General features: G+C 52.0%; 4 protein-coding genes across 4 annotated transcripts; 1 reads left to right on the plus strand and 3 right to left on the minus strand.

The window, feature by feature from the left end:
* Nucleotides 1-6,751: 6,751 nt before the first annotated feature.
* On the plus strand, nucleotides 6,752-8,213 carry J4E90_010648 (uncharacterized protein; the record flags this gene model as incomplete). The annotated part of the gene is made up of 3 exons (XM_051440160.1): nucleotides 6,752-6,758; nucleotides 6,807-7,818; nucleotides 7,865-8,213. 3 exons carry the CDS (start codon nucleotides 6,752-6,754, stop codon nucleotides 8,211-8,213), a joined length of 1,368 nt encoding a protein of 455 aa, XP_051285931.1.
* A 265-nt stretch (nucleotides 8,214-8,478) lies between these two features.
* Nucleotides 8,479-9,064, minus strand: J4E90_010649 (uncharacterized protein; the record flags this gene model as incomplete). Its single annotated transcript, XM_051440161.1, has 2 exons — nucleotides 8,479-8,544; nucleotides 8,603-9,064. The coding sequence occupies 2 exons, from the start codon at nucleotides 9,062-9,064 to the stop codon at nucleotides 8,479-8,481; spliced, it is 528 nt and encodes a 175-aa protein (XP_051285932.1).
* A 2,868-nt stretch (nucleotides 9,065-11,932) lies between these two features.
* Nucleotides 11,933-13,463, minus strand: J4E90_010650 (uncharacterized protein; the record flags this gene model as incomplete). Its single annotated transcript, XM_051440162.1, has 3 exons — nucleotides 11,933-12,358; nucleotides 12,418-13,263; nucleotides 13,314-13,463. The coding sequence occupies 3 exons, from the start codon at nucleotides 13,461-13,463 to the stop codon at nucleotides 11,933-11,935; spliced, it is 1,422 nt and encodes a 473-aa protein (XP_051285933.1).
* Nucleotides 13,464-15,717: 2,254 nt separating this feature from the next.
* Nucleotides 15,718-18,411, minus strand: J4E90_010651 (uncharacterized protein; the record flags this gene model as incomplete). The annotated part of the gene is made up of 1 exon (XM_051440163.1): nucleotides 15,718-18,411. One exon carries the CDS (start codon nucleotides 18,409-18,411, stop codon nucleotides 15,718-15,720), a length of 2,694 nt encoding a protein of 897 aa, XP_051285934.1.
* Between the last annotated feature and the right edge of the window lie 630 nt (nucleotides 18,412-19,041).

A 19,041-nucleotide genomic window follows, 5' to 3' on the forward strand; every position in this document is an offset into this window, starting at 1 on the left:
TGTCCTTTATGTTTAGGAACTCGTAGTTGCGTTAGATAAGTTCTATAGTTCTAGTAATACCGAGGTAACCGTGTACTAGGTCGTCGTGGTGTTGCTTAATAATTACTTCTTGCAATTCTTCCGGTACTTTGCTAGTAACTCGCAGTATTAAGTTCAGCGTCTTAGTTAGTCCTAATAACCCGTTGTTATTAACCTTAAGTATCGCGGTATCCGTAATAGATTTAGTTCCGGCGATGTCGTGTCTTCGGCTAAGAGCGTCTGCTCTGCCGTTGTCTTTCCTAGGTGTATACACGATCTTGAACTTGTATTAGCCTAATTTCTCTAACTATTAAACCTGTCGGCGGTTGAGCTCCTTAGTAGTCGTGAAGTTGACTAAGTTCTTATAATCCGTAAATATCGTAAGTTCTAAGCAGCTTTCGGCGTATACTCTCTAATGTTCTAGGCAGGCGACAATAGCTAGAAGCTCCTTGTCGTAAACGTCGTAACGTTCTTTAGGCCCTAAGAACTTGCGCGAGTAGTAGGCGATCGGGTGCTACTTGCCTTCGTGTAGCTAGCTAGCGCAGCCTCCGAGTGCGAGGTCTAATGCGTCGGTCTCGAAACGTAGTAGTTGTCCTAATTAGAATATGCAGAAGTATAGTAGTGTAATGCTTGCATTCTTAAGCGTTTAGAACGCGTCTTCTGCTTTCTTGCTCTATACAAAAGGCGTATCCTTTCGTGTTAGCTTAGTCAGGGGAATAGCAATCTTAGAGTAGTTCTTGATAAACTGTCAGTTAAAGTTCAGGAATCCTAGGAAGAACTGTATCTCCTTAACTGTAGTTAGTGGAGGCTATTTCTTAACGAGCTTAATCTTTTCTTTGCTCATCCGTACTCCGTTAATGCCTACGATATAGCCTAAGAAGAGTACTTCCGTAGCGTGGAATATACACTTCTTTAGCTTAACTCGTAAGTTGTACTAGTCTAGGCACCTTAGTACTGTGCGGACATGTTTAACGTAGTCTTCTTCGTTCTTAGAGTAGACGAGGATATCGTCTAGGTATGCGACGACAAAGATGTCTAGGTGCATTCTTAACACGTTGTTAATAAGTGCCTAAAATGTTGCCGGGGCGTTCGTAAGCCTAAACAGCATAACAGTGTATTCGTAGTGTCCGTATTGTGTGCGGAACGCTGTCTTCTATTCTTCACCTTTTTTTATCCTAATAAGGTAGTAGCCGTCTCTAAGATCTATTGCTGTAAAGATCTTAGCTTTTAATAGTCGATCCTGTAATTCTGTAATGTTTAGTAGAGGGTATCAATTCTTAACCGTAATGTCGTTAAGTTTTCGGTAGTCAACGCACATCCTTAGTAGTTCTTCTTTCTTCTTTAGAACGAAGAGTATTAGGAATCCTGCTAGTAAAGTAGAGGGTCTAATGTAGCCTTTCTTTAAGTTAGTTGTTAGCTTCTTCTTTAGAATGTCGAGTTCCATTTCTGACAAGGAATAGATCGGTCTAAAGGGTAGTTTCTTTTCTTCTTCTAGGACGATCTCGTGGTCCCAATCTTAGTGCTTTAGTAAGGCGTCGCTATCTACTACTTCCGCAAAGAGATGTTCAAATTCTTTGTACTCTTTTAGGATGCTTAGAGTTACGCGTTTCTCTAGAACTCTAACTTCGTAATTAGGTAATTCTTTTCCTGTATCTGTTAAGTCGAACCTTCGTTTCTTAAAGACGTTCTTAGTCGAGGTTAGTTGCTTCGCTGCAATCACGTTAATCTCTCTCTTATCTACTATTAGCTTCGTGCGATGCGTAGGCATGCTTGTAGTTGCGTCTAATCTACAGCAGTCAAACAAGAACTCTCTTAACTTCTAGTTAATTCGTAGGTTATGTTCTTATAACTAGGGTAGGCCTAATATAATGTCGTAGGTAGCTAATCCGAAGACGTCTAGGTCTAGCTTCTCCTAATGTCCATAGATGTCGAGCGTTACTCCGGTAACCTCGTAGGTAATCTTTGTTTCACCTAGCATAGGTTGCCCGTTAGCAACAAATAGGGTGTAACTCTTCTTCTTTCTGCGCGGTTTGAGCCCGGCTCAAAATACTGTTCGTGCAGAGATATAGCTCGCCTAAGCTCCTAAGTCTACAAATGCCTTTATCTATACTTTATTAAGCTTCGCTAGAAGCCTAATAAGTTCTAAGGAGTTTATGCTGTTAATCTCCTTGCTAGCTTCTTCTGTCGGGAGTCTTAGTCTAAAAAAGCCTTTCTAAATCCGTAGAAATCTTTAGCAATTATGTGTTTGTCGCAGTTAGAGTGTAGGCAGATGTACTAGTCGTCTTAGTTACACTCTCGTGCTAGTTGTCCTCTAACGTTCTTCTAAAATACTAATTGCATTTAGAGGATCTCTTATAGGTCGACGTGTCCAGGAAAATAGAAGGCGGTTCGCTTGTCCTATAGGTGCACTAGGCACACGTTAGTAGTGTATTCGAACTAAGAGCACTTGCACTTTAGTGTAATCTTGTTTAGTCTAGGGTTCTATCCTGCACTCTGTTTGTTGCTGTAGTAGATAGGGTAGAAGTCTGTTACACACGTTATCTACGAAAGTTTATCGTGTGCGGAGTTCCTGTAATCTATCTAGTATTCGACTTCTGTAAGGCACCTTTCCGTAGGTTACTTCTTCTTAGACTTTAGAGGTGCCGCCTTAGCTTCCTCTCGTTCTTCGTCCGCAAGATAATGCGTGGTTTGTTCCCTCTATAACGATGTAGCGTCTATAGTCTACTTGCATATCTTCTCGCTATCGTAGCCTATCTTCTTAAGTTCCTCTAGGAGATCGTAGTATTCGTTAAACCTTTCGAATTTGTCAAAGAAGTTCTTAGGTTCAGGGAATTCTTTTAGAGGTCTTCCTAGGTATGCGAGTAGCGTGTTAATTTTAAAGTCTAATCCCTCAGGGCATTAGATAATAACTTCGTTGTTACTAATCGTAGGGTTCTCGTAACTCTCGACGGCTCGCTAGATCTAATCCAGTTGTTTAGAGGTAGGAATAATGTCGACGATGTGTAGTAGAAGGTTTTCCTTGTCTTCTATTGCTCGTTAGGAGAGGTAATAATAGTCCTCTCGCATCTTAGCTATAATGTCTAGGGTCTTGTAGGCATACTCGATATTAAGTTTATTAAGATGTCGCAGTAGCTAGTTAATTTGTGACAAGAGTTAGATTATCTAGTTCTCTTAAACATGTAGCGTAGATAGTCTGTTGTTATTCTTAAACAGATCTATCTTTCTAAACTTAGTTTTGTTAATTTCCGTAACCTCTATAGGTTCCTTAGATTCTTCTTCAGAAGTGCTGCACTCGTCTAAAGAGACATCCTCTTAGGTAGTTTCGTTAGGGGTTATAATAGACATGTCACTTAGTCCGCTAGTTAAGCTTCGTAGCTGCTTGCGTTAAGGACAGTAGTTAATACTCTATACTGCTCCCTAGTTGTTAGGGTCTGCAGGTTGTAGGACATTCAGCTGTCGTACTACCTTGCCTTAGCTCTTGTAGTCCCTTACTATGTAACCTAGTTTGCTACAGGCGTAGCAGTTAAAGTCCTTCTTTTTCTACTTCTTGTCGTGAAACTTAGGTCGTCTAGGTCCCTTGTTAAGATTGTTAAGGTGCATAGGTTCGTAGCTATTAGTAGCGTACGACCCTAGGATCCTAGGTATATAGCTTTGTTAACGTCCTTAGTTAGGGTACGAACGGCGAGGTTTAGCATAAACCCGGGCGTTCCCGTTCGTGTTCTCTAGTGCTCGCGTTCTCTGTGCAAATAGTCTTTCTTCTAGCTTTAGTCCGTAGAGTTCGTTGTTAATACAGATAGCTTTGTTCTTAAGTTCTTAAAGCGTGTTAATGCTAGTCCTACTTCTTATAAGTTCCGCTCGTACCTAGGGTTTAAGACCTTGTTTGTACATCCGCATTAAAGCGTTGTTGTCCTAGTTAATAACTACCTAGTACTGTTAGAACAGGGTAGTGTAGTCGGCAGCAGACTGCGTTTGGCGCAGTTATTAAATCTTCTGCTCGGCGATCACTTTCTCTTAGTAGAGTGAGAAGACTTCGCGCATTCTAATCTTAAAAGCGTCCTAGTCTTCGACTAGATGCTTGTTGTCGTTATTCTTAATGGCGTTGTCTATGTATTAACAGATAATTAGCCTAGACTACTCTCTAGCGTTGCCTCGTAGGAACGTAGTAGCCTAAACAACTATGTTATTGTCGTTAACCTTGTCGCCTTCGAGGTAGAAGTAAGTGTTAACCTAGAGTAGCTAATCTTCGAGCTTATAGCGTTCTCTATTGTAGATGTTAGGTTTGTTACTCTTGCTAGTAACTTTTATAGCGTAGGAAGCGGCGGGGGTGTCTATCTTAGTATTACTTATCTTAAGGGTGTTTAAAGTGTAAAGGTCGTCCTAAGATAACCTAAGAGTTGGTTCTCGGGGAGTAAGTAAGTAAGGTAGGACGGGTTAGTGTACTAGCACGATTAGTAGATTAATGTAATAGTACGAGGGTGTAATAGCACGTTTAGTAGAACGATGTAATATTATAAGGGGTTAAGAAAGAAGTATAATTCTTAGATTAAATACTAGAGTCTTGTATAAAGTTAAACACACTAAGCTATAAGGGTTTAGTGTCTAAGCTATATACTTTAATAAGTGTTGCGCTCGTGGACGAGCGTGTAGGTAATCGTAGACGAGCAGTAATGTGTCTTGCTAGTTATTAGTCTAACTGCTTATGCTCGTAGACGAGCGCTTATTATAGAACTAGCGTCGTCCTGCTCGTAGATAAGCGGTTACGTAACTGCGGCGCAGTTCCCGTGCCGCGCTCCTACGACTGTGCCGCACAATCCTTCAAAGTAATTACGCTGACCCCCGGAGTGCCCCTTAGGTCAGATCGTAACACTAGTGTAATATAAGACGTTGCGTAAGAAACAAAGCAGAATGCAGAAGTAGTAAGAAGATATAGCTAGGGCCGTGCGCGGCGCTTAGGCCTTAGCTAGCTAATTAACAGATTTTAGGTGATCTGGCGAGCTACCCGAAATCTGCGCGTTCAGGTGTCAGGGGAACCACGGTGGTTACCGTGACAGAGTCTTAGCACAAGTGTTTCGCGAAGCCTGCTAATCCGCGAAGCATGCACCTACGTTATTTGGTTCTCCTTAAAGGGCTTTTGCACGTTGTTACGTTAAGGCATCGCGATGAAAGTACAGATTTGGTGGGGTCTTGGCAAAAGTGGTCTACATGCTTGGGTGGTCTACATGCTTGTGAAGTACGTTAGCGCTAAGCTACTTTAAGCAAATGTTAGGCCTCACACCCGGCCTCATATTGGTTAGGCCTTACAGCCGGCCTCATATTAGTTAGGCCTATTTTCGAACACAGCCTCTACTAGATTGCTGTATAATGCGATGCTTTTGTCTACGTCTATCTCTACCCGGCAGAGCATGATAGCAATTAGCCTTGCACTTATCCATCTACGCGCCTTTGCTCATGCCGCCGACATGATCGAATACCTCGCGCGCCTTCGCGTTGGGAAGACCAGCAGCATTGCGGCGTTGGCCGTTCAGTCGAGTCATCAGGCCTTTCAGGATGTACCGCGTCGACAAGTCGCGCACGCCGCCGCCGCCGCCGAGCGACAGCGGGCAGAGGCCGGTGGTGTCGTGCGGGCTGGGCTAGCTGCCGTGCTGGACTGCGAGGCGCTGCGCGATGATGTGGTTTTGCAGTGGGGCGTGTAGTCGGGTTGCAGAGTGTCCGGGGACGGGTCACCGTTGAAGTGGTTTACAGTCGGTGTCCATTGTGGGCGACGGTCGTATCTCTGGGCTGGCGGAAAGGCTGAAGGCTGAGCTGCAGGCTGAGAGCTGAAGGACTGAAGGAGGTGCGTCGTTCAGGACGCTGCAGTACGCGCCGCAGATCGCGCCCCGCCAACGGTGCTGCGAAGCGCCACCAGGGTCCAGCACCAGTCCCTCCGAACCATCACGCACTCGGACGCTTCTGCCTATCTGCGCAGCGAACCACGCATTCCATACATCCTACTGCGCGTCTTCTTCGCGCTTCCTCGCGCTCACAATCGCTGTCCGCTTCCACGCCACTTCCTCGTTCCTCCACGCATTCCGGCATCTTCACATCTCACACCACATCGCGCAGGCTCGTGTAGGGCGGCTGGGGGACGATGTAGTCGCTGGAGATAGGTTGCGCTATCGCAGCGCTTCGATGATAAGATCGTGTCCCACCAGCATTGGCGCGATAGCGAGGGCGATAGCGACCGCGTCCGACGGGCAACAACCGACGGCCAGGCCACCTCCTCACCGCAGCTCATCCTGGCTATCATTCCAACAGATGTGACTTCGGCTCACGTCCAAACCGCAAAGAGGATATGTAACGAAGGACGGCGTCGTATCTCAGCCAGAAGCGGACCGATTTCCGTTCACAACCCCGCATCGGCAGCAGAACCCCGTGCTACTGATAAGCACGTATCGGCGCATGGACCGCTACAGACGTTGATATAAGCTCAGCAAAGCGCTTGGCTCCACAAGCTTCTGCATCTACTACCTTCACGTTGGTGGTTGAACTCGGTGCAAACACCTCAATGCCAAACATGGCCACCGCGACGAGAAGCCTGGACGAACCGAGCGCGACCATGGTGCCGAAGCTTTCGATTGCCGCAGAAGAAGTGCGCGAAGTTGTTGAACAGGAGCATGCGCTCACCTTTCGGGAGGCCCTGTCACTGTATCCCAAGGCAATAGGATGGTCGTTCTACTTCAGCCTGGGTGTAATTATGCTATGTACGACGAAGTGCGCCAACGTCTGAATTGTGACTTACAACCCTGCAGCATTCGATCCTCAGCTTCTCGGCAACTTGTACGCAGTACCTGCTTTCCAAAAAGATTTCGGCTATGCTTTCGGGGACGGGTACATCATCTCCGCTGCATGGCAGACGGGACTCGGGATGGGCAACCCGATCGGCCAAGTCGTCGGCGCGTTGGCCGCGGGTTATCCGTTGGAATGGTACGGGCGCAAGAGGACGTTCAATGCATGCGTCATCGCTGTCGCGGGCCTGGTGTTTATCCAATTCTTCGCGCGCTCGCTTCAAGTTCTTCTTGCTGGAGAGCTTCTTGCTGGGCTGGTGCTGGGCACTTTTGTTGTCATCGCACCTGTCTACGCATCGGAAGTATCACCCTTGGCCATGCGCAGTGTCTCGACCTCTTACGTCAATCTTTGCTTCGTCACCGGCCAGTTGCTTGGAAACGGAGTTGCGGCTGCAACCCAGCATCTTCAGTCCCACTGGGCGTATTCGATTCCGTTCGCCACGCAATGGTTCTGGGTCTTGGTGATCCTCCCGGGAATGTTCTTTGCTCCGGAAAGTCCATGGTGGCTGGTGCGTCAGAATCGGCTCGAAGACGCCGAGAAGTCTCTTCGCCGGCTCACGAGCGCCAAGGTCAACGTCAAGGCTGTGCTCGCACAGATCATGGAAACGGATAGACTGGAGAATGATATGGAAGCGGGTAGTACCTATGCCGACGTCTTCAAGAAGGTCAATTGGCGCCGAACGGAGATTGCGATCGGGGTGTATTCTACCCAGGTTCTATGTGGTGTGTATCTCATTAACTACGGAACGTACTTCTTCACCCTCGCTGGTCTTGAGACCGCGCAAGCGTTCAACATGGGCATTGGTTTCATGGCGATCGGTTGGGTCAGTGTGCTTTTGTCATGGTACTTGATGCAGAAGTTCGGGAGAAGAACGCTGTTCGGCGTTGGCCTCACAATTTTGACGGTCCTCATGTTTCTTGTGGGTATACTTGACCTCGTACCTACGACAGGAGCGACGTGGGCGAAGTCTTCATTGTGAGTGTGCGTTACTCTGACGTTGGATCTCATGCTAACTTTGCAGGCTCTTGGTGTGGAATTCTGTGTACAACTGGAGCGTCGGACCCGTGGCTTTTGCCATCTTCTGCGAAGTCAGCGCGACAAGGGTACGCTCGAAGACTGTCGCCGTTGCAACCGCTGCTCAGGCTCTTGTCGGCATCATCATGACTGTCGCGATTCCGTACTTGATCAACCCAGACGCAGCCGATCTGGGTGGCAAGCTTGGGTTCTTCTTCGGTGGGCTCAGCATCCCGTGTCTGGTGTGGTGTTATTTCCGTGTTCCTGAGATGAAAGGCCGAACTTACGAAGAGTTGGATCTCATGTTTGAACGAAAGGTACCTACGAAAGCATTTGGAAAGTATGTCATAGACTAGGAATGCCTTACGGGAGATATGGAGTGTCGCAATAGCTGCTTCTTTGGCCGGGAGTATGCTCTTGAATGAACACGTGCATGAGGAAGAGAGTGTGGGAGCACAAAGACCTAATTTACTATTGGACACAGAAGAGAACGTTGCTTTGTATGCGTCGATCACATCAACGACCATGTTCATGCTCCACATTCAACCTTTTCAAAACTTCGCCTCCAATTCTCCATCTCCTGATTCCCCGATCAACCTCCCCCTCCCAAAGTACTGTCGCTTAGACGCAAGTAAGATCGGCGGTAGCCTCGTCGAAAGTGCAGCGGTCGGTATGCTCAAACGCAAGCTTTGGTTGTGTTGTTAGTCGAAGTTTGCATGAGCTTCCGTGAATAGCTGGAACTTACGTTAATGAATCCACCGTCACCCTCGGTGAAGAACTGGTTGGGAGCAGCAATGTACATGCACTCGTAGTCGGTGTTGAGAAGGCCAAGCTCGAACTTGACAGAGTTCTGGCCGTCGATGTTGGCGGGGTCAGCGACCGAGAAGCCCTGGTTGTAGCAGGCGGCGGCTTGGAAGCGGGCAGGGTCGGGGTTGTTGGCCATCATCTCTTTGGTGGTTTGCTGGGTGAAGGCTTCGCGAGCTTCATCGAAGTTCTGGACGTCACCAATGAACTTGGCAGTCGCGTCGACGGCCTTGGTGACGACAGCGCTGACAGCTGCGGTACCAGCCGCGACGAGAATGGTTGCGAGAACTGGCTCGCGCTTGCTGAGGCTGTTCTCGCGAGCCTCAGGAGTAGGGACGGCGGCGCCGTTGACGATAGCAGAGCATCCGGCAAGAGCGGCGACGATGGTGGTGAAAGAAGGCATGTTAAGTGTTGGAAAGTCGCAGACTTGAGGTAAAAGAAGTGAAGTGGAGAGTGTTGAGAAGAAGAAGCGAAGGAGTGAAGGCAATGTGAGTTGAATGGATGATGGACATGTAAACGACTGGACCTCGCCTTTTGTACCTTTCCAATCCTTCACCCTGATCTAAGTGCTGTCACCGTTTCCTCGCACGATATCGCGAAGTCGAGCTCACAGTCGGACCGAGGACGAGGGAGTGACCCCTAGTGTACCCTGCACGTCACATTTCAAAACCTCTCCCCAGGTGCATTCTCTTGGCAGAGTAGACATCTTGAGGTTTTCGGGGTTATGCGAACTGAAGTGACGAGATGAAGGGATGAGTCGCGAAGAACGATCTCGTGACTTGTTAGTGCCCGTTTCATGGGTACTGCCGATGTCACTGTGGCTTTCAGCCTCAGTCTAAGCCTCAGAGGGTCACGACCATGCCCGTAGCGAAGTGAAAGTGCCCGCGGCTGTGGTTCTACCCGTCGCGGCGTCCTGTCAAAGGTGCCAATCATGAATCGAAGCTGCAGTATGCGCCTCTTTCTGGACTTCTTGGCATGGTCCAACTGTAGGGCCGACTCGATTTTGTAACACACGTAGGGCCGACTTCCCTGTTACAAATGGTTTCAGCCAGGCAGAAGTCAGGCGCAGCACAACATTTTAGCCAATGATAACTACGGACACTGATAGAACGTTGTAAGAAGGATCACTGCGAGAGAGTCGCAGTCGTCTTGGCGAGCCTTCCAATACTTGCGACTCACGACAGAGCCAGGATTATCGGTAGGGGAACCCGAGAACACCTGATTATTCCACCTTTTAAGAACAAGCCGTTTCTCAAGTTCGGATGTCGGCAAGATGCCGAGCCTTTGTGCAATACACCGAGTTCTGCCAGCTGCGGACTTGGCTAATGCTATCCAGCTGCATTGAACACCGTCGGAACACTACCATCACGGCGCAGCCAGTGCAGCGCCGCCCCGGCGAAATGCACCTCTTGGAAGGATTTCGCTGCGTTCATGCAAGCGCTTTTTGACCATCTTCTTCGAATTTTGGGCAACTTGGTAGTCGCCCCAGGTTTGTCATAATGTCATGCTGTACAGTCGTTCTGTTTTGCACAGCGCTGGTCCCACTTACTTAGGTAGTAGCGATCCTGTGACGAGCGTGTCTTGGGCGTTTTGAGAAACACATGCTGCACCTTACCTGGAAGTCAGCGACATACTCTCGTGTAAAGCTTCCACATGGACCTCAAACTGTCCGATACAGCGCGACGAAATTAAGCTAAGAAGGGTGACTGTCTTCGTTGTCTTAGGGATGTGGTCTGAGGACTGCGAGCGCGCGTGCGACTGGGGGAGTAGCGGCTGCGGTTGCTTGAGGCCTGAGTCTCGAATGGGGAGATGAAGTTGTTATGTCAGCAGCACCTGCGCTGGGCGAGGGATAGACGATATCTTGGGTGCGATCAGGACATTGGACTTGGCCTGGCGGGCTGTCGTCGAGCGTGCGCTCCAGCACCCAGATCTTCAGCGAGTGTCGGGGGAATGTGCTTCTCGTTTAGGGCATCCAAACACCTCTTGATGTGTAGATGCGTCCGCCGTTGCGCAACTGGCGCGATGCGCGGAACGATGCCCGTCGCCCAGACAAAGACGTTGACAGATGCTGAAGCAAGGTCGTGTCTGGTAGGGAAGGCGGTAGTGAGGCCAGTCGCGACGACCTTGGGAGGCTCCGGTTCCGCAACTCAACGCGCGACCACGTGGACACGTGTGCTAGCAGCGAGATAACCAGCTGCTGCCGGATCGTGGCCTGGAACGATAATCTTGCTGCTGCCGCATCCTCTGGTATCGCTGCTCCCCGGGTCGCACGCGAGCTGTGAAGCAGCCCGCAGCGTGAACAAACCCCCATCGCATAGTCACCACGTGCCTCACCCATCCATGGATATCTCGGCAATCCAAGGAAAGTCACGACGAACAATAATGTGCCTTCAGATAAGGGCCATGGAAAGTGCGACCGAAACGAGAAGGTCCCTCCAGACATGGTGAACGAAAGGGAAGGTGCCGTGGTGCGAAGTCGGTGTGTGGGACCCACTTTTCCGCGGGGATCTCCTGCGGGAAAGGCGTGGACGCGGAGTACATTTAGGGCGTGTGAGGGCGTAGGGCGCAAAAGCGCACGTAGATAAGAAGCCCGTTGCCGTTGCACCCGGAGAAGGGGGATAAGTATCTGGCTTCAAGGCATTTAGTAGGATCAGGTAGGTTGTTGTGCTGTCGCCATGTGGTTTGCGCACACCGCGATCTAGTCTTCTATGTAATTGCGCACGTTATCAAGCTCCGCGTCTCTCCTTCCAGCTTCTCCATGCATTGTTTCGCTCTCAGTCTCAAGCCTTTACATCTACCTTCCTACATCCAGTCTGCTGAAGCCAGTCGTCAACTCTGCGCCCCGTTCCTTCTACGATCGACCCCGTTACCAAGGACAACATCAACAACTTTTTTTCGACGCCCAAGACACTGCAACCGCATCGACGCGAATGCCGCCCACGCCCCGAGACTAGATTTCACGCACATGAGAATTCCCCAGGTGGCGATGTGCTGTCAATCGAACGTTGCTTGGGCGACTACCGCGGCGCATGATGGCGGTGTCCCCCAGAAGCAGTCGCCGGTTTCGACTTTTACCTTTCGTTCGAAAGAGAAGGTATTAACAAACGACTCAAGGCAACAGTTTTGCAAAGTCAATGAACTCAAATCTTCAGATACGGCTTATATTGAGCCAGGGTATGATATATACATTCGAATCGTGCATATGCAACGCTAAATAACAAGACTGGAGCGACCATGCAATCATGACGCTCCTTCCAACAAACAGCCACGCTTAGTGACCACCGCTGGAGTTGGAGTTATCCGCGCAAGTCCAAGCCTTGGTTCCGCCATCCTTGTTGTATGAGTCGATAATGCCGGCAATGGAACCATAAGTACCGCCAATGAGGAGGAACGTGCCAGACACAATGACGAAGACGGACCATGCGACCATACCCTTCCACCTCCAGTCACGGTTGGACCGGTGCCAGTTGTCGTAGAGCCACATGCAGCCCATGGGCTGAAAGCTCATGAGCGTGCCGAAGAGTGCGCCGACAAGCGAGACGAGACCGCCGAAGACGGGGATTGCGGAGGCGATGACGTAGGCGGTTAGGGAGACGGCGGCTGTGAAACCGAACCAGGTGATCCAGTGCTTGGTGGTGGGGTGGCTGAGATGCTTGGTTCCGCGCAGGGTGCGGATGAAGAAGTACTTGGCGACGAGCTGTTTGAGGTCAGCATACTGTCTGCAAGGAGTAAACGGAAGAGGAATGAGGAACTTACATGAGTGACCAGAACGACGGAGGCAAGCAGACCCGGAAGCGCAAGACCGTAGCACACCTTCTTCATCAAGACACCGGCGGATCCCAGCGCAGGCGAAGCGACGTACGATCCGCAGTAGTAGTAGACGACGATGCCGATGGCGACGTAAATCGAGGTCATGACGAACTGGCACAGCGACAGAGCCTTGAAGTAGTCCTTCTGGTCCTTCATCTCGGACACGACGTTGAAGTACGCAGGGATACCGCAGAACGCAAAGACAATGCTGGAAAGAGCAGCCGATGCCTCAGCGAAGGTAGGCGATTTGAAGAGCTCAAAGTCAGACTCCCAGGGGCCGAACTGAGGCGCCGCAGAGGGGCGATCCTGAAGACTGACTGAGACGGTGAGGGTGATGATAGCCGACATGATGCCAACAAGACCAACCCACGCAATCCAGGAGAGCTTGCCCAAGGTCTTGATCGAAGCAATAGCGAAGCCCACGAAGGCGGCCACCGCCACGAAGACAGCGGTACAGGTGCCGTGTTCAGACAACGAGTTCAAGCCGATGGAGATACCCAGCATACCGGAGCCAGCAACGCACGTCCACAGTAAAGCGAACGCAAGACCGAGCACCTCGCGGCCTGTGCGCCCAAAGAGCTTCTGTCCTACATCCTCGATACCGTACACCTCGGGGTGACGCATCTTGAATGTACCAACCATGTATCCAGACCACAGGGTGATCAATCCGATGGCGAGCAGCGAGATAATACCCGGAATGAGGCCCAGAGCATCGAATGCAGCGGGGATTGATAGGACGCCGAGACCGATCTGAGTCTTCATCATGATGACGGAGGAACCCCACCAGCTGACCTGCAGGGTGTCAGTATGCGTTGGGTAGGAATGATGGTATGGGAACATACGCTGCGGTAGTTGGGTCCTCCCTCGACGATTTCACCAAAGACGGCATCGGTCTGACCCGTTGGGTTGGTGTCCTCAGGCTTGAGCTGGGCGCCGTATTCGAGGTCGTTGCCCATCTTGTCGTCGCTGATCTTGTCGTTGGAGAAGCCCATGTCGCCCTGATGAGTGTTCCTGGGTATCAAGAGGAGATGGCGCACGAGAATGAGACGTGCCTCCAAGGGCGACCGTCTGCCATTTACATATGCAAGAATCGTCGGCCCGACCGACATCGGCTGGCACAGACCCAGGAACGATGTGGAGGTCGCCGCGCGCGCATTGTTTCCCCAGGTACGTGGGTCGTTTCGCGGTAGTGGACACTGGTGGTTGATGCTTCACGTTGGCGTGAGAGGCGTGGAGCCGCGAAAGACCGAGGCAACCTGGCCTGGAGCCGCACTAAGCCGCGAAAAAATGTGTGCAGGTACAGCGAGGTTTTGCCGACCTAGGCCCAACCCGGTAAAATGACTCCATTTTTTGCATCGTCGAATGTCATCAGTGTCAAGCGCCCGCGCTGTGCATGTTGAGCGCGTTCGAGAGCACTCTGGGGGAGCGCAATCGGTCGTGGCTTCCCAGGTGGCGTGGGCAAGCTTCGCGACAAGGCCGCCCACCACTGCTGCGCGCGACGACAAGCACGCGCGCCAGGACCGGAACAGGGCCGAAGCACTTCGGACCAAGTGAAATAGACGCTTATCTTTTGTGGATTTCTGGGCCTACGTTGTGGGACGAGGGTCCGCTGAGATCTGTTCAACAATGCTTTCCGAGATAGCGAAATAACGAGAATGCGTCATTCTTGTCGCGTTTTCGAATGAATTGTGTCAATATCGATGATATGCGTGGGTGCGCGAAGAGATTGCAGAGATAGCATGCGCATATAGAGGAGGTCGGAGTCGAGTGGAAGTGGCGCATTAGTGAACAGGTTGCAATGGTACACAGGCACGCTACAGGTGTAGTTTGAGCATCCAGATCCTCAGGGCTGTCATGCGACCCTGTATCGCTACACCATGAACCAAACCGCAACAGTCCCGAGATGGTCGTGTGCTGGTATAGTACCTGAAATGCTATATCGCAATGCCGCAAGCTGATACATGGTCGTATCAAACTCCAGGAATCTATTGCGATGGGCGTCCAAGACGCGGAGAGACTTGCGCAACTTGGAGATATATTTCCGAGTATTGGCGCTGGATATGAGGGTATCGGAGGAATACTCGGGAAGGAAGCACGTGGAGAACGGGCCTCCTCCGCACTCGACTACCTTCCCGAGCCAAAGGACAAGCAGCTACGCAACCACTCCGGTGAGCACGGCTTCTGGAAGCCAGTTGCAGCACTCCGGAAGCAAGCTGACACCAGGGCTGACCCAGTGCTGCGGACGCGATCTGGGGCAGATTTGCTGTTATGTAAAGACTTCGGAGGATGCGGAGCGGCAGTCTGGGGAAAGGCATTGTCGTTAGGTAACATTTGCAAGGTACGGATGGTAGCGCAGAGCCTCAATCTGGGGCAGCTGTTATCGTTAGGTAAGACGTGTGGTAGCGTGCTCGGCAGCGTGCGAAGCCCCAGTGGGCCTGACATGACATGCGTCCCCAAGGCGCCATCACTAATCCGCTTCGACGTCATACGTGCTCGCTATGCGATTGCGCATCGTGTCCCTCCGCTGCTCCGCCGTGCGCTCCTTCCAACGGCCTTGGTTCCGCTGATCCCAATGTATCGCACCTTGTAGCCCTTCAATCTCAGAATCGCAGAACCCTTACGCCAAGACTGACGCCGACTTGTACCAGATCGCGCGAAGAAGGCTGACAAGCGGAGACTAGGTCGTTGTCCACGCTTGCGATGCCCGCTGCTGGGACATCGGATAGGGTTTGTGGGGTCGAACGTGATGCGGGGAGAGGATGCGCGTTGGCCTGCCTTTGGGGATGAGGAGACTAGGGCTTTGCGCGCGTTGAGCCAGTCATTGTCGCGAGCGTCTTTCTCGGTGATGTTGCTAGAGGGAGGATGACGTGATGACGGTTGCGGAGAAGGAAAGTTCCGGAGCGATACAAGCCGTTCGTGAGTCGCTTGAGCGCGGTGTTGCGGCGCCGTGGGTATGGCTTCGGGCCGTGGCGTAATATTCCAGAAAAAGGCGCGCATGGCGTTACCGCGCTGGAAATAGTCCATCTGCGCGGCGGGCGAGCAAGGGGCCGGGTTCGTGTCGCCCATGATATCGCTACCTAGAGGAGGGATATAGTGTACATCATCCGAGCCGCTGTCCTTGAAAGTGACCACGCGACAGGACTTTGCAAACTATCGTGCATGTTCAAGGCTGACCAAAGTAGAAGGAGTGAAATGAAGACATTCTCAGAACGTATCAATTCAGTTTGAACCCACGTCGCAAAGCTACTACACAGCGTACCTCACCTTAAAACTAACCGACTCAAAAACATCCCAATCCTCCTCACGCTCCTCATTCCCGAATATGCGCAGCGCACTAACCTTCATCTTGTACGCCCCCTCATCAAGCACCGTCCCATCCGCCATCAACCCATTAAAGTACGCGCGCACCTCACCTCTGGCAACGTACGTCTGCGGAAATCCAGCCAACGCACCCAACACCTTGTCTTCCTGCACCACCTCGACGCGCACCAACGACGATCCTACAATGGTGCCAACGTATACATTCGGTGTGTTTTGCATGTCACCGCGGTCGGTCAAGGGCGGGTTCTCGGGATCTGGCCTAGGGATGGTGTAGGATACGTTCGCGGGCGCGGGCGAGTATCCTTGCGCGAGGTAGACTCTGTCCGCCGTTGCGATGGGCACGTCGCGCATGTTTCCGACGACGCCCAGGTAGGGTAGGTGGAGCTTGTCGCCGATGCTGAGGAAGCCGCTGTAGACGGGGAGTAGGGTTGCGTTGACACCTGCGGGTGGTGTGATGTCGACGGTGACCTTGGCGGACTGGCCAGCGGGGACGTTGATGCGGGAGGGGGAGAAGGAGACAGTGGCCCATGAGTCGACGGCAGGGTTGGGGAATACGCCTGTACGTAGGTCGGGGACGTTGGGTTGGAAGGTGTACACTGTGACGGCTTTGCGGTGGCCCAAGTCGAGGACCTCGTCGGTGGAGCCAGTGTTCTTTATGCTGAAGGTTCGGGTGCCGACAAAGTGTTCCGTGTCGTTCAGCATGAGACTGTCGACATCGAGCTCGAGAGTGGTGTGGGCAGCGTTCCACGCTTGAATCAGTCCAGCGCCTTGCTGTGCGACTGGAGCAACGATGTCGGGGTATGCCTTCGTGCCGTCGTGCCAAGCTAGTGGTTTGGACGTGTGCGTGAGGATCCTGCGAAGTCGCTCTGGCTCCAACTTGCCGTATACTTCACCTAGCATCGCGTAGACACCTGCGACCAGCGGCGTTGCCATGCTGGTACCAGTCATGACGCGGTAGCTACCCAAAGCCGTCGGATACGTGCTGAGGATGTTCTCTCCGGGTGATACAATCTGTGGCGTCATGCTCAGCTCCCAACTTGGGCCCCAGCTACTCAGCTCACCCGCGACATATCCGCCGGTCTCGTTGTTCTCAAGCTCCTCGAGGTGCGTTTGGGTACCATTCGCGGGTATTGTCACGGAGACGGTGCTGCCCTGCGACAGGAGGGAAAGCCAACGCTCAGCAACGTATGGGACAGCCTTGACTACTCCTTCGATCCCGTCGGCGTAGACGTATGGCTCGTCCCGCATCGTAAGGTTGCTGCGCTCATAGTAGATCATAAATCGTGCACCCTTCGCGGCGAGATTCGCGCCCTGATCTTGCGGATAGCACTGGGTTGCTCTTGCATCCTTGAACTCCAGAAGCACGATGCGCTGGCTCAGATCTGGCGTATCATCGGGCAAGGGCTTGCAAGCGTCATCTACATCGGCAGCAGACCACAGCTGGAGTGTCGTGTCGGCAGCAAATTCAGGTACACCCATCAAGAAGCCGAAGTCGGTCGTGCCGTTGCTGGTAGCATTGGCACCAGTCGTGTAGGAGCCTCGCTCGAGGAACGTGGGGAATTTCGTATTGGACACTGCTCCCGTACCCATGACGCTGTACCCCGTTGCCGGTGTAGAAGCGTAAAACATGCCCTGGCCTCCGCCGTTGCCTTCAGATATCACAACAGGAATACCGGAGTCGACAATACGGGAGATGATGACAGCACGTACATCCTGCGCCCAGCCCGACTCATCGCCGTTGGAGTACGAGATGATGTCTGCGCCGTCCTCGACAGCCCGAGCAAATGCCATCAGCTCGATCTCGTTCGTGGATGTCGATGTACAGCCCCACATCCTGTATGCGCCTAGCTTTGCTCCGGGAGCAGAGCCTGTGAAGCCATACTCGTTGCCTTCGAGCTGAGCGGCGATGGTGCCTGCAACGTGGGTACCATGTCCACCGCAATTGTCCATGGGGTCGTCATCGGGCTCAGGGAGTGTCTTGCCTGGTATGTAGTTGTCGCCGACGAAATCGTACCCCGCTTCTACCAGACAGCCCGGACCAAAGCAGCCGCCGAGTGCTGGGTGGGTGTAGTCGAGACCGCTGTCAACGATAGCGACGCGGAAACCTTTGCCGGTGACGCCCTCTGCGTGCAGCTTATCAACCTGGGTCATTACATGAGGAGAAAAGGTGCGCTCGGAGGTGGTTTGCCGCTTGGTGCGCTTCTGCTGGGAAGGTGCTACAACACTTTCCTCGCCCGAACGTGTGGTGATGCGCGTCGGCCATATGTTCTCGACCTGCGGCTGGGCCTTCATCTGACGCAGAAAGTCCCCGCCAGTCGAGTTCGAGCTCGACCTCTTGACTTGGAACGAGACGCCTTTGAAGAAACGGAAGCTCAGGTCCATGCGAGGTTCAACTTGTACGCCGCTAGCTGCAAGAGACGCGTAGAATGACTCCGGTGTCTCATTGTCATTCGCGAACTCGACAATGTAGGCACCGGGCATGATGCCGCCTGCCACCGGCGTGTCATTTGCAGCTCGATGTACAATCGCATTCGGTTGAAGTCGAGCATGAATGGGCGTTAAGACGGCAACTTGCGCGCCCAGAACAAGGGCCGCGATGGCGCAAGAGATCTTTCCCATTGTCAAAAGCGAGCGTGAGGGGGATGCGTGTGTGGCATCGCAGCCATGATGACCATTATATCTGTACGAAGACCAAGCCCGTAGCGTTATCTGGAAGCTTTCGGGACATGTCGATGTTCATGCGCACTTCGTATAGCACGGTCAGGTTGCCCAATGTGCCCTGTGTGTGGACAGGAAATAGAAACACCAGCATGGAGATCGTGGATAGTGTCCACTTTTCAATATTAGCTATCGGCCCCTTTCCCCATTGCGGACTACCACCGGAGTAATGTAGGCTTCTTGCGGACCGAGCCTTGGCCGTTATGGCGGTGACTGCTCGAACTCTTTCACAAAATCTGATTCGCATTGTAAGATAGCCATGTTGCCGTGCGAATACGATGCGATAACGTGTGACGCGATTCTTGGGGGAGAAGGACCGAGCTGTGAGCGGGGTCGAGAAGCCACTTTGGCTTCATTCAGCGCGCCGTGAGCGTGCCGGCTTGTATTGGAGGGGCCTCACAGACTCCACGGGACAGATACGAAGGCACATAGCAAGTGATGGAAGGCGAAGGATAACGCAGTGTCTGTTCGAGGTTGAAGATCTGACCTCAGCTCATGTCACGCGGAAGTGGCGCCTTCACTTGGTGGGGC

Source organism: Alternaria incomplexa (genome assembly GCF_024043165.1).
Source record: "Alternaria incomplexa strain BMP 0042 chromosome Unknown scaffold_25, whole genome shotgun sequence".
Classification (NCBI taxonomy): Eukaryota; Fungi; Ascomycota; class Dothideomycetes; order Pleosporales; family Pleosporaceae; genus Alternaria; species Alternaria incomplexa.